Source organism: Heteronotia binoei, chromosome 8 (assembly GCF_032191835.1).
Source record: "Heteronotia binoei isolate CCM8104 ecotype False Entrance Well chromosome 8, APGP_CSIRO_Hbin_v1, whole genome shotgun sequence".
Classification (NCBI taxonomy): Eukaryota; Metazoa; Chordata; class Lepidosauria; order Squamata; family Gekkonidae; genus Heteronotia; species Heteronotia binoei.
The window spans coordinates 91,365,042-91,380,105 of record NC_083230.1 but is presented as its reverse complement, the minus strand read 5'-3'; the positions used below and the strand labels follow the sequence as shown (position 1 = coordinate 91,380,105).

The 15,064-nt window shown below is 41.4% G+C and overlaps 1 protein-coding gene across 1 annotated transcript in view; it reads left to right on the top strand.

Moving 5' to 3' along the window:
• The window catches only part of C8H12orf75 (chromosome 8 C12orf75 homolog), a 59,233-nt gene extending 44,767 nt beyond the window's left edge, over positions 1–14,466 (top strand). The window contains exons 3-7 of the mRNA XM_060245578.1: positions 5,051–5,086; positions 6,949–7,028; positions 9,673–9,715; positions 11,963–12,053; positions 13,349–14,466. Coding sequence (XP_060101561.1) covers positions 5,051–5,086; positions 6,949–7,028; positions 9,673–9,677 — 121 coding nt within the window. The 3' untranslated portion in view covers positions 9,678–9,715; positions 11,963–12,053; positions 13,349–14,466. The remainder of the gene's footprint in view (positions 1–5,050; positions 5,087–6,948; positions 7,029–9,672; positions 9,716–11,962; positions 12,054–13,348) is intronic.
• Positions 14,467–15,064: the final 598 nt, after the last annotated feature.

Below are 15,064 nucleotides of genomic sequence, written 5' to 3'. Positions count from 1 at the left end.
TTTGCTTAGCACCTTTTCATGTATCAGTCTTTCCTCTGGATTTATAAAGTTCATTACTGCTACCTGCTGTTAGTTATCCTACCGTAGTCCCTTGTTCTCTGTTCCTCTTTCCCTATTGGGGATGTGATCTGGGGGACTGAGGACCTGCAGGAGCCCACACCTCCCCCATACTGGAGCATAGGTACATGGACATTGGAGCACCTTCTCAACCCCTCCTAGTCCCACTTTGAAGACAATTGAGGTTAGTAAGGAACAGAAGGTAGCCGCAGATCCCTTGTCTACCAAACCACATTAAAACAACAACAGCTGTGAAACAATTCAGATATTTACTGAACAGTATTAGGAATGGTGTTATGAATGCAAGGCATAACTGCAAAGCAGAACTGAGCTATACCCTTGATGCAACAAGACTTCTGGACCTTTGAAAGGTATGCTGACAGTGGAATCACAGGCAGGGCTATGCTATAACATGTAAACCTATGATGATCAAGCAACCCCCCCCCCCTCTCAGTACTTGAGAGACAGTTTGGTGTAGTGGTTAAGCGCAGCAGAACCGGGTTTCATTCCCCACTCCTCCATATGCAGCTGCTGGGTGACCTTGGATCAGCTACGGTTCTGGCAGAGCTGTTATTTCAAGAGCAGTTCTCTGAGAGCTCTCTCATTCCCACCTACCTCACAGGGTGTCTTTTGTGGGGAGAGGAAGGGAAAGGAGATTGTAAGCCACTCTGAGTGAAAGATGGGGTATAAATCCAAACTTCTTCCTCTTTTTGCACCTTAATTGAGCATGTGCTGCTGCCATGCTGGCAACAGGCCTGGGGATAGTAGGACATAATGGCTATAGACTCCATGACAAAGAAACTGTGCTGTTGTCTGAGAACAAAACAGGTACCAGCAAGTAAAAAGCAATAAAACCATAAATATTGAAAGCAAAGTGAAAATATTACCAGTTTATGACTGAAAACAAGGGTAAATGGAGCAAAGTTCACTTAATGCATGAATGATGTCTGCTGGAGTACATGCATTCTCTGTTGACCCAACTGAGCTCCACAGTGCTTATTTACAAGTAAACATACAGCTGGGCAGCATCTACTATGAATTCCGTGGAAAAGAATGAAATTGGTGCTTCAGAGTTCAACTGCATGTTCTCCATTATGCAATTAGCGTGTAAAGCCATGTGGGAAGGGGACATTGCAATGAGAACAGCTGATAGAAGGGAATATGTATGATTTTCCTCTGCTGGATAATTCTTCCCCACAACTGCATTTAATAATGTCCCTACAACTGCACTCCAAACCAGAACCAAGCATATCTGAGGGAAAATAGTCGGAGGGGAGGGGGAGATTTGAAAGGATATTTTGGTGTGTGTGTATGGAGGGGATAAGCACCTGTTCTTGCTTCCTTGCCAGTTGTCCTCTTGCCCCAGAATCCCTTTCTATTCCATCCTAGCTTTCCCACTGCAGTTAAAAATGTATTAATTTGGAAATCTTCCTTTCTCACTGAGACTCAAGGAGGATTGTGTCCTTACCTGCTTTCAGATTATTATAGTAGTAATTCTTAAAGTAATATCTGGATTGTTTTAAAAGATCATTCAAATCACAGACACAAAACTTTAAAAAGTAAAACCAAGCTTTTGCTTCTGTTGGAAAGCTTTTCAGCTTCAATCCAACATGGGATCCAATTTTGTTTTGTGTGTATTCACCAAATACAAGAAAAAAGTGACATAAATTCTGATCATGTAATGGATATGTTAGCCAACTATTCTGTGAAAATCAGGAGTAATGTCTTCTACCCCCTGAGCACTGGGAAGATCAGAAAGAAACTGTCAAATTAAAAATAGATTTACAATATACTAAGTTGTTAGGACTGACAATTGTATAGACTTCTTTTTCTAAAACACATACTTGAGAGCAATGCTCCCTCTAAGCTGTGGAGTTTTGTGAGCAAAAATTCTACTTTGTGAGCTACTGGCATTAAAGTTGTGAGAGAGCAATTTGGCTACTGCATAAATAGGTCGCTCTAAGGCTATTCATCTGAGCTAAGACAAAAATGTGTGAGCTGGAGGCTAAAAAACCATGAGCTAGTTCACACTAACTGAGTTTAGAGGGAAAATTGCTTGAGAGCAAGTCATATAGAATGAAGTAGGATTTATCCCCTGACTAAACATGCATAGAATTAGTCTGCAAGTAAGTTCTTTCATGCAATTCTAATTGCTAACTTTGGGAAGTGATAAATGTTACCAAGAAGGGGGACGGGGTGGGGGGGGGACGGACCATCAACATGATTCAGAGGTTGTTCTGAGGGCATGTCCCTGCACCTGATTTGTAATCACAGCATGTGCTTTGTGGTCACACCACATGAGGTGTGTTTACATAATCTTTAACCACAGGCGTTCTTCTTATCTATCTAACACTGTGGTTTCTAAGGAACTGGAGAAGTGCATCTTTAATCAGACTCTTAACATAGCTATCCCACAAAGAAGAGAAAGTATCTGTCCACTCCCAAGGTTAATTTTGCATTTTTATTTTAAGAAATATCCCTTTAGCATTTCTCCCTGCACAGGCACCAACAGCTTTTTCAGCAGCAACAAAGACAATACAGTAAAACTCTGGCAGTCAGATTGCCATGATGCAAGCAATAACAGAAGGAGGTGATGGCGAAGACCTTAAAAAAGAGAACACTTTTAAAAACAGGACAGACTTAACCTAGCATGTGTGAAAATCTAAAGCGAGGCAAGCATATATATCTTGTTTTTGACCGAGGCAGCATAGATCAGCTGAAGTTAAATGCCACTGATTTCATTGGAAGAGATTTAAGCCTGGGTGTAAAAATGCTTATCTTGCCTAGAATTATAGCCCATTATATTAAAGCAGAATTCTAGCCCGTGGGACCTTTTTTAGCGGCTAAACAAGCAGTCAGGAATGTTGATCCATCATACTGCAGCATTGCTTACTTGGCTTATACTCCCCAAAACAGATAATCAAGCTTAAGGGCTGAATGCCATTAAGAGTGGGAGAGAAGGTGTCTGTCTGCCTTCTCTGGAGCACTCCAAGTTTGATGTTTCCACATCAAGCAATTTGCTGTTAGAAACAGGAAGGGCCACCATTTAACTCTCAAAAATACATGAGGACCTGATGTGCCTTGGAAGGTGAAATGTTTGTTCACCCTAGATTTTCTAGAATGCTCTAGAATTTAGCACCATCTACTGTCCAGGTTTTGTATTTATTCCCTTATTAATTTAAATGCTTTTTTTTTTTTTAATGGTGCCTATCTTTTTTCTCTTCTGAAGCCACGGGCAGCTTTTGGGGGAAGTGGCTTCCTCACCCAGCCACATGTGCCTGCAGTGTAGTTTTTAAAAACACTGGCAATGCCAGGATCTGATCAGCATCTCAGCTGTTTTGACCCTCAGCCAGGGCTTTTTCTAAGCAGGAATGCACAGAAACGCAGTTCCGACTGGCTTGGTGTCAGGGGTGTGGCCTAATATGCAAATGAGTTTATAATAGGCTTTTTCTACAAAGAAAGCCCTGCCCTCAGCACTTAAATTCATGGTTTCAGCAAGCCCTCCTTGCCTAGTGGTGTTGTCACATTTCCAAGTGGGACTTGAAAGAAATGAATAGAACAGCAGAAACTCTATAACCCACTCGCTAAGCATATATGCCCATGGGTAATTTATTCTCTATTAATTGTTAATGGAATGAGAACTCTTTTCCCCTGTGCTTCTAAACCGTTGCCTACTTCTAATGACCGCAATTCGTTAACAGTTGTCTTAAGGTAACTTCTTATTTTTTTAATAAGCACCTTGCTACATGGGAGTCTTAGTACTTAAAGTTTTTTCTACAGGATAATTTAAGTGTGAGAAGGATGAAAGTACCAAGAGAAATATTGGGTGGGCTGAGCTGAGCAAGTCACAGGGATAGGGTTGCCAGGTCCAGCTCAGGAAATATCTGGGGACTTTGGGTGTTGAGCCAGGAGCAAGGTTGTGACAAGCATGACTGAACTTCAAAGGAGTTTTTGTCATCACATTTAAAGGGAATGCACTCCTTTAAAATGCCTTCCCTTCATTGGAAATAATGGAGGATGGGGCACCTTCTTTTGGGGCTCATAGCATTGGACCCCCTGGTCTAATTTTTTTGAAACTTGTTTTTTTAGGAGAGACACTAAATGCTATGCTGAAAATTTGGTGCCTCTACCTCAAAAAACAGCCCCCCCAGGGCCCCAGCTACCAGTGGATTGATTTTTCATCATATCTTGTGGGGACTAGTCTCCATAGGGCATAATGGAATGCTCAGTGGACATTTCCCTCCCCCCCCCTTTCTGATAACCCTGAAGCTGGGGGAGGGCCTACAAACCAGGGGATCCCCTGCCCCAACATGGAGATGAAGCTTGGAGCGCTACCCTTTTTTGGGCACCAGTCTCTACTTTTTAAAACCATTTTTTTCCTTATTAGAGAAATGAGCTCTTCTTTAAATGCAAGGTGTCAATTTTTTAAAAAAAATTCTTAGGTGGGACAAATCAGTGCTTTAGATGAGGAAATGTGCCCATTAGCCTCATGCTGGCCATGATCCTACTCACATTTATAAGCCCTTTCCAAGCCAACAAATAAAAGAAGGCCCCTGGAACAATTTACAGTGAAATAGGATGATAGGGACATACTAAAAAAGAATAATAAGAGTAAACAATATATTAAAATCTCAGATCTAGTGAGACCATTAGTAGTAAATGGTTATTTCTTATTGTAACACTTGCAACCACTGTGCTGTACTAGCTCTGAAACAATATCAGATTATCATTTTAAGCCATTGCTTCCTCCTCTCTTTACTTCCTCCAGAGTCCTACTTGAGGTTGTAAAGGATAAAGAATGTTATCAGCTAAAGCACCATAAAATAATCATAAGTTGTCCGTACAAATTTAAAACAAGCCATTTCTAAAACCAAACTTGTACCCAGAATTAAACTTTATGGGTCTTAAAAGTGCCACTGGACTCAGACTTTGTCCTGTTGCTTTAGACCAACATGGCTGCCCACCTGAATCTGTCTTCTTTTTGTTATTGCAGAACAGAAGAATCAGTGTCAGAAGATGACAAAAGGAGGTATGTTGTAGTGGATTGACCTGAAGTTGTTAGTAAAAAGACAATGGATCGGCCTTTCACAGGGAAGAGAAAACAGGAATGATCTGGGTTATGATTCTACATCAATTGCTGTGCCTTGGATTGTTGACTAAGGTGGAGCGTCTCAGAGTTTTAGATATAGTCAAATCCACATGGCAGAGATTCTTTGTTTTGCATTCCTTGTCACAACCATTTAGTGAAAACAGGAATATTCTAAGGTTACCAGTCTAGCATGAAGACTATGTGCAGGGATATAGGGGCCTATGATGTTGGCTGCAGTATCCCATCACTTTGTGGTTAAAAAAAGAGGAAGTGATATAGATACCTCTAGGAATTGTCAGAAACTCTCTGCCATAGCTGGTGTTGGCTTCCCCCACCCCTGCTGCTGATTTCCTAAGGATCCAGACAAGACATCTGGACTGGCTCATGCTACTAGCACTAGTTCCCTTGATCCTTGTCCTTCATGGCTTACACCATTTATCCGGACTTGCCTATTTTATTAGACTGATAAATAAATAATGTTTGTCTTTTTTTCTTTTTCTTTTTGGGAGGAGTGGGGTCTCCTGCAGGCCACTTTCAAGGAAGTGATTGTCAGACGTACAGTTGCCATGTACCCCTGGCAAGTGGGGTGTGGGATTTGCTGGGGACTCATCAGCTGCAAACGGAGCCCTAGACAAGTGTTGCTAGCAATGCCACATCATCACTCTGGTATTTCTATAGTAGAAGTCATTTTTACCATAGAGTTTTCGCCCAAATACCAGAGCATCCCTATGTTGCAGGTGATACGATGGCATCATTTCCAGTGCATGCCAGCAGTGATAATGCTGTACTGCTGGCAATATCATCCTAAGCCTCCATTTGCTTCTTGTAAGTCCCCTCATTGGCCCACTGACTAGTGCTGGGAGAGGCACTCTGGTGGGCTCTGGGAACCCTAGTCAAGCACCTCTTAAAGAGAGAAAAGAATAAGCCAGTTTCTAATGTCAAGGGCTACTTAATCTTGGATGATCTCCTTCACAATCTATGGTTAGCTTCAAGTTACAAGTGGACCCGCTTCAAGTTACATCTGCTATGGGTACTAAATTGACAACAACTCAGAGCAAGGCCTTTTCAGTGGTTGCCCTGAAGCTATGGAATTTCTTCCCTCGAGAAACTCATATGGCTCTTTGTTATTTTGCTTCATGATGGGTGTTTTGATCTTGATATGTGTTTTGCTTTTGTTTTCTTACTGTTCTTTTAAAATTATGTTAAACTTTTGTGAAAAGCGGCTGATAAATTCCACAAACAGAACCCTATATTGTCCTTTATACTTTTAAAACTATCCTCTGTAAATTTTTGTCGTGCTTTTAGAAAGCAGTGTAAACTGATGGCCTTCACTATTTTACAGTCAGCACCAGTGCTAGAGAGCCTGTGCAAGGCTGCCGCCCCAGGCACCCCCACTGCCCCTTGCCTCCTTGGGGAGATTGAGCTCGGCCATGGAGCTTCCAGGCTCAGTGCATGTGTGTGCTGGCTCTCCATCCCTCGCATCTGTGCTTGGAAGCACGGACATGAGGGATGGAGTGACAGCAAGCGAGCAGCAAGCATGCGCATTGAGGCTGGAAGCCCCATGGCAGTTGCTGCTGAGCTAACAATTTCCCTTGCCTCAGAGGTGAGGATGGGTGGGAGTGTGGGAGAGACGTGCTTCAGGCAGCTGCCTCAGGCTGCCTAATGGATGTGCCAGCGCTGTTTGCAGTAGTCAGTCCCTTGAGACCATGCCAATGGAAGCCATTGCCTGGACATATATACTTTGTATATACCTTATTTGTATATACCTTATTTCGTGTTTCATGTTTATGTTTTTTCTTAAGGAATTATGGGGGTGTGTATGTTGGTCTACCAGCTGATGCTGCCACTAAGATTTCTAGTAAGACCAAGACTGCTCCTAAAGGTACTTTTAAAAACTGTATATTTGACTGGCTCCAATGCATTTTAATGGCAGTGTGTTGTAAAAATTATGTGAGGCTTTCTTTCAATAGACAAGTTCAGCATAATTTTCTCAGTGGTTTCATTTCATGTATGAAATCATTCAACCTTATATAATATAGGCAAGCTGTTATAGAATTATTTATGGTCCTGCAATAACTTTAACACTGTTTAAATCCTGTTAATCTTAATACATTCTTGTTTCTTGTTCCTGGTCTATTCATGCCAAATCTTCAAAGAATTCCTTAAGTGATGTTGTTATAACTTTTCTTTAAAAAAAGAAGAGTGACAGCATTATCATGAGAATACTCCTTACTATATAATTAGGGAAAGACATATCAAAAGCAATGCATCAGCAAATGTAGCTTTGTGTAGTGCTAAGCATCATTTCTAATGACATATACAAAGGTCTTCATTATGGGCTAGTCCTCTTGTTTCCATGTTTAGTCACTGGAATGCATCTCTAGCAAAATACCTAGCATTTAAGTATGTATGGAAGGAGGGCATGTGTATTCCAGATCCTCAAGGAAGCCCTTTGTGCCCTGTGTGCCCAATGTGCCCACTGTGGCTAAGCTGTCCCTGTAGAGAGGTACTGAGTGGGCTTTGCCCCCCCTATAGCGTATCACTTTTTGGGCCGTCATTTTGCATGTGAGAAAGTAAAGGGGAGTATACTTAAGGAAACTGTCAAGCTGGAAACCTGAAGCTGTCCACTTTCTCTGATAATTAGCCTTGTGAGTTTCTTTTATTGTTAATTATCAGAATTACAAAAATTTAGTGTTTCATAATGGATAGGAAAACAATGAATTTGGCATCTAAGCATCCTGTAATAAGGGAGGAAAAAACCAGTTTTTATTTTGGTTTGTTATTGCAGTCTCTGCCTCTTTTGGTTTCACTTTTACAAGGCAGCTCATATTTTCCTCATAAAGGCAGAGGGAGAGAGAGAGAGCACAGTGTTCCTCAGGGCTATTGGCTTTCTTGATTGACTGTCAACCGTAGTCACCAGGGATACATACAAGTATGAGGTCTTCCAGTCTTCAAGGATATGATGGGGGACTCTGCCTTCCCCTCTTGTTCCATTGCCTTCCCTGATGTTCCAAATTTTCCTTTGCAGTCTACAATACAATGCCCCTGTATAAATTGATGGTGCGGTCTCATTTGGAGTACTGTGTGCAGTTCTGGTTGCCGCACCTCAAAAAGGATATTACAGCATTGGAGAAAGTCCAGAAAAGGGCAACTAGAATGATTAAAGGGCTGGAACACTTTCCCTATGAAGAAAGGTTGAAACGCTTGGGACTCTTTAGCTTGGAGAAACGTCGACTGCGGGGTGACATGATAGAGGTTTACAAGTTAATGCATGGGATGGAGAAAGCAGAGAAAGAAGTACTTTTCTCCCTTTCTCACAATACAAGAACTTGTGGGCATTCAATGAAATTGCTGAGCAGACAGGTTAAAACGGATAAAAGGAAGTACTTCTTCACCCAAAGGATGCTTAACATGTGGAATTCACTGCCACAGGAGGTGGTGGCGGCCACAAGCATAGTCACCTTCAAGAGGGGTTTAGATAAACATATGGAGCAGAGGTCCATCAGTGGCTATTAGCCACAGTGTGTGTGTGTGTATATAATTTTTTTGCCACTGTGTGACACAGAGTGTTGGACTGGATGGGCCATTGGCCTGATCTAACATGGCTTCTCTTATGTAGGGAGAGGTGGTCACACAGCTATGAGGGTCCAAGGCTATGAAGGGCTTGTATGTGATAGCTAATACTTTAAATTTTCAGGTATTCTACTACTGCTTTAAAGTATCAGACCTGCCAGATTTCAGGGAGGTACAACAAAGAGGTGCTTATTTTAGAGGCAATTAAAGAAGGTGTGCATCTCACAGGTTTCATTGCTCAGGTTTTTCTTTGCAGCAGGTTGGAGAGTTTTCAAGCCAATCATGCTGCTCTCCCCGTTCCTTTTCTGTGAACTCTGCATGCTCTTCCAGCCCATGTAGCCAGTGCCAGATGCCTCCCTCCTGTAATCTAAAGGAATTAATAAAAAATGGATGAAACATGAAATGAATGAGATCTTTCGTTGATTTGTCATTTGTTTCCTTTTATCCCACATGTTTTTATTTATAACAATTACAAGTGGGGCTCTTTCTGTGCTTTTTCCTTTTGTTTTTAAAAACAAATGTACAGCCTTCCTGGAACTTTGACTAAGATGGCATTTATATAAAGATGTGCTCTATGAGCATGCCCACTTTTGCGGTGTGTGGGGAGGCCTGTAGTTCAACGATCTCATTTAGCACAAGTTGCATGGCACCCATACAAACTCTTCATGGGTCTGGATGGTTGGTGTGGTGGATTGCAGACTGCTTATATGTAGTATAATTGATGCTTGAGATGAGATGTCATATTTTCCCTCTCTCAAGAATAGCTGTATCACATAAGCCTTGCTGAATCACTGATGGAAGAGTTGCCTGTTCATCATAGGGGTCATGGGGTTGTACCCCTGGGCAAAGGGACAGGGTGTCCTGCACTGGAACCCTTGCAGAATATAAGGTCAGGGAATCCGTATGTTAATGTAAATCATATTAATTCTTTTGTAAATGTTTCCCCCTTTAAGATTAGAAGACTGTGAACACACAGAATGCTTTGACTAGTAGGAGGTAAAGTATGGTATAATTTATTTTTTGAGCTGTATGTATTCCTTTTGTTATCATGCTGTGTACGCATGCATCTTAAGTCACCACAAGGACTCTGTGAAACTTCATTTATGGTCTAAAGAGTCCCCTGATCATGAAATTTAGTTCAAGTTTTGGACGCTTAAAATAAATGTTGCTACACACTGTAGATGGGAATGAGGGTGTTGGAATAAGGCCCACGGTGTTTGTTTTTTTTAAGTACTTATATGCCACTTTTCTGCCCAGTGGGGACCCAAAGTGACTTATTTTACAAAAATACAATTGAAACAAGCAGGGAAAGTTTTTTTAAAAAATTGTGAGAGTCAGAGAGTCTCACAGACTGAGCAGGTCTTCCTCCCAGCTCCAAGCTCTTTTAAGCTCAGAGCCCTTTGGCTCACTGCTGGTTCATACATACAGGTCACCTGGGGCTTTAAAGGGTTACCTGCAAGAAAGAAGTGGGCGCAGAGCTACAAGGTCTTACAGCAACAAGCAGATGTTCTCAATCCCTCCTCTTGAATCAAAGTGCTAGTCACAAAGTGGATGATTGGATGTTCCGGTTCTACTTTGTTATTATTTCATGAACTGACTGTGCTCCACATTCCTCTCCACTTTCCTTCCAGTTTAGTCTGGGAAATTTCTAAAATTAATTTCTGGCTCCATTGTAGTTTACAGTTCACACTTCCCCCCTCAAATCAATATTGTTGGGTATGAATAATATACATATTGCTGGAAGGGCGACCCTGTATGTGGTCACATATGTGTTGACTGAATCCCAGAATGCACACAAATCTTGATGTGTTCGTACAATGGCAATGGGACTTCTCTTTGCAATGTATATATATGCCCATACCCATTTCATAACCTGTAAGAAGAAGAATACTCCAGAAGAAAACTATGCCAAACACTGTATACTCAGGGGACTAGACAAAGTCCAGACAGCAAAAATAGAAGAATGGTAGCCCTCTAACACAGTAGTTTTGCTTGTCAAACAAAATAAGGTATTGTAGGCAAAATTTGGCAGTGGATAACTTTGTGGGCATCCCTCACTGTTCTCAGAAGGGACTTCGTCAATTATATGTTTTCCACACCAACTTGTTCTAATTTCTCAACATTCTCTAATTACTTTGAGAGCTTGGACAGATGTGTGAAAACTGAATTACATGCATACACACCCCTGCTGTTGCTGATGTTTTCACCTTTTCTTCATTGCCTTTATGAACTACATAGTAAGTAGTGATTCAGTAGAAGTCACTTTCCTTATCCCTATAAGCCCATGCAGTGCATGCATGCTGTATAGATCCTACAGAAGTACAAGCAGACCACTCACAGGGACAAATCTTTCACCTTTCCTTCACCCCATGACTCACCTGAAAAGTCTCTGAGGAGGGCTGAGGGACCCTCATAAACAAAATGTCTAGTGAGCTTCATTGAGGAGAGATATGTATACAAAACTGCCCTGCCCTCCTCCTCCTCCTCCTGGCAGAGGAAGCACAGGAAAGAAAGTGAGATGCTGGAACAATTTGGAAAGAAAGAGAGACGTCAGAACAATCTGGCCTAATTTCCTCTCTTCACTGCAGCTCCCTGTGCTGTGGTGCATTTTGTTCCCCAAGCTTACCTGACCCTCAACAGGGTATTTTCAGGGAGTGCAGAGGATTTTTGAGGAAGGAGAAGATAAGGAAGGATCTCCTTGTGCTTCTGTAGTATCTCTGTGTGTATGTAAAGTGCCGTCAAGTCACAGCTGACTTATGGCAACCCCATAGGGTGTTCAAGGCAAGAGATGTTGAGAGGTGGTTTGCCATTGCCTGCCTCTGCATAGCAACCCTGGACTTCTTTGGCTGTCTCCCATCCAAACACTAACCAGGGACAACCCTGATTAGCTTTCAGGAACTGATGAGATTGGGCTAGCCTGGGCCAGATATGGTATCTAGGACAATATGTATTGTGAACAAGAGAGAGAAAGAGGTGCTGTGTGAATTGACACCTACAATGCAGTGTGAAATCTGGATTATGTCTAACATACAAACTGCATTTCTGCCTCTGGTGTTGCAAACAGTTTGCCTGGTAAAGGTTCTGTGCTTCAAAAACCTGTAGGACAGAGAGGAATTCAACAGATGCTGATATTCCTGGGCATGGCTGTGAAACTAAGAAGAGGAAAAGGCTCTGCTGGATTTCTTGTCTTTCCTTCAATTCTTATTCATTCCTTACTACTTCTATTTGTATCTCACTTTTCAGCCACCAACTCGGAGCCTCTACCAGAGACAAAGTTGGCAACACAGTTTATCCCTCTCACCCTTGTATAAAATTCACTCAGATCCAAATTCAAGTAAGTAACCTCATGGAGTTTTATGCTGCACACATCTTTCTGACATTATTATAGCAACTATGAATGAAACAGACATCAGGAGCAAACTGTGGTGTATTCACAATGAAAACGGTGCAGAAGTCTTCAGACTCTCATGCTTCCTCACCATTCCCTTGTGTCCTGCACCAAGATTAGACTTCCTGGTTTCAGACAAACCACAATTCATTGCTGAGGTGTTATAACAAACTCTGATTTATTTCTTGCCTGTAAGATAAGGCTCCAAATTGTGACTGAATCCTGGTTTATAAAAACAAAACAAACTACCGCTTGTACAAGCTTCCTCTCTGAAGTACACAACAAATTATCTAAAACCAGTTTTCAGTTTCAGTGATCAAATATCTTACATCTATATAGTTTTCAAAGTAATAACTTGTTATACATTCCATTTAACATTTACAATATAGTTAACAAGGGTCAACTATCCACTCCAAATGTCCATTAGAGGGTGCACTTGCTTAGTTTAATTGCTGTCAAGACTATTACCGTTTTCGCACACAGTTTACCTCGCAGTCACAATCCTATTCCCTCCACAGCATCGGGTTGGATTTCCCACCATCTGTGCCGGAGTTACAGGAAGTGCTGCAGCTTTTGCGTAGTAAACGTAAACTGGGTTTTAGCAGTTTACGTTTGCTACGCAAAAGCCGCGGCACTTCCTGTAACTTCGGCGCAGATGGTGGGAAATCCGACCCGATGCTGCGGAGGGAACAGGATTGTGACTGCGAGGTAAGCTGTGTGCGAAAACGGTCTATCAGTTCTCACTCAGTGAGAAGCTAATTTTCATATCTTTTTCTTCAGTTGTGGACTGGTATGTGTCACCCCAGCAAAACAGCTACTGACATACTCTCTGGATTCAAAATACATCTTCAAAATCTTCAAAGTTGCTCTTTGGACGTTCAAACCTCATTTCCACATCTGAAACCACTGCCTTCCTTATTTTCTCCTGCAAGCCACAATTTTACCCTAGATGTGTTGTCTGTTGTGCCCCAAGTGTGTTGTCTGTTGTGCTTGTTGGACACATACCAGTCCATAGCTTAAGGATATGAAAATATTTATTAGTTGCATTAGTTGCTTGGATATTCAGTTTCAGTGAGGCAAGACACGGATGGAGGAAGGGGCAGAGAGACATGAGTGCATCATGGTTTGTTTGTGATGTCTGAATACATCCTAAATTTGTGCTTATAAGGCTTGTTTCTCAAATTTAGAATTGTCAGTTAATGGTGCATAATTAGAAGCAATTTCTCACATCTTTCAATCAGTTATCAACATCCTGCAACTGAACGGAGAGCTGTCTTTTTGCTGAAGATTTGTATAGCCGTCCAAAAAGCCAGGAAGCTGAGGCCACAGAAATGCTTTATGATGGAAGTTACAACTGCAGGACAAGATGAATGCTCAGAATGCAATTGAGGATTGGGTTTGGATTGTTGTTCTCATTAGGATGTCATCACTGATTGACAGGTTATGGCGGATACACACTGCTGATAGCCGGCACTGGACATACTGCAGATTTCATGCCAGTTTTCTTCTAGTGACTCTTGATGAGTTTTATACAATGAGGTCATTACTAATACTGTTCACTAGGCAGGGGTGTAAATGAATGGTTGATTCAGTAGTCAGTTTATTCTAAAGTAATATATTTGACATTGCTTAATTTTTTTTTAAGCTATTGCTTCAGGGATTTGGATGCAGGCATAGGCAGATTTCACCAATTACTGCATTTTGCTTTTTCTTGCAATGAACCAACTACTGAAATTGATTTTTTTAAATAATATATTGAATTGCTTAAGAACATTTCTTTCACCAGGGATGGGCGTACTTCATTTGCAATATTTATTTATTTCTTGATGGGGGTTTTTGGGGGGTATTGGTGGTGATGCCCCTTTCAGTCAAAGAATGCAATCACTGCCACTCATTTCTGAGGCACTCACACAAGAGTGCCATGCAAGCCTCATTCAAATAAATAACATTTGCTCAGCAGCAGTGGTTGATGGACTACAGTTAGCCTGATCCACATGTGGTTGTCTCTTGCACTGCTGAAATTATTAATATCCAGGAGGTGAATGATTACAATAGCATATTATCCAGCAATATATGGATTCTTTGGTGCCCCAGGCAGGGCTGATCCAACCTCCGGTTCTGCACAGGTTTTAAATATGCAGGCATCTCAAAGTTTTATACCTTTTGTGCTAATAGCAACATCACATGCATGGATATAAATAAGAGATGGACTCATATGTCCCTTCTGTATGCCATACTGTGACGAGTCCAGTTATGTTTCTAAATGCCATTAAGTTCATAGTGAACATCGTCAACACAACACCAATCAGTGTCTCTATGTGACTGAAATGTTATTAAACTATTGAAATGTTTTTCATAACATTTGTGCGGTTCTCCTTTTTTTAAAAAAGGTGGCCTGTAATTATTTGAATTTATATATGTGTGTTCCTTTAATTGATGGTAAGTTGCAGTAGAGAAAGGGGGGTGAAAGAGGGGGAATGAGTGAGTGAGGTGATTGGTTGCTGACTGAGAGTGTGTGGGCGGAGCTAAGAAGTATGTGGGTGAGGACACACACACACACAGAAGTCAGTCATCAATGAACTCTCAGCAGAGTGACAGGAGTTAACAGTTGTGGTCAGTCAGCAGTCTACAGAGCATGAGAAGCAGTCTTCTGATTAGGATCCCATATAGTGCTGTGAAAGGCATTAAGATTCTAGGGAAGAAAAATAGAATACTTTAGAGGACACATTAGGGGCTAGATAGAGAGTCAAAACCTAATATTGTCAGAGTATTATAAGAGTGTGAGTGACAGAAGCTGTCAGAAAGTTGAGTTGGAAGAGAAAGGAGGATTTGAGAGTGAAGAGTGTGTGAAGTGAAAGAGTGACACCTCAGTCAGAAGTTATTATTATTTGCTGAAGAACTGAGCTATAAACATCTTGAAACCAATATACTTATTGTACAAATAAAGTTTATTTTGT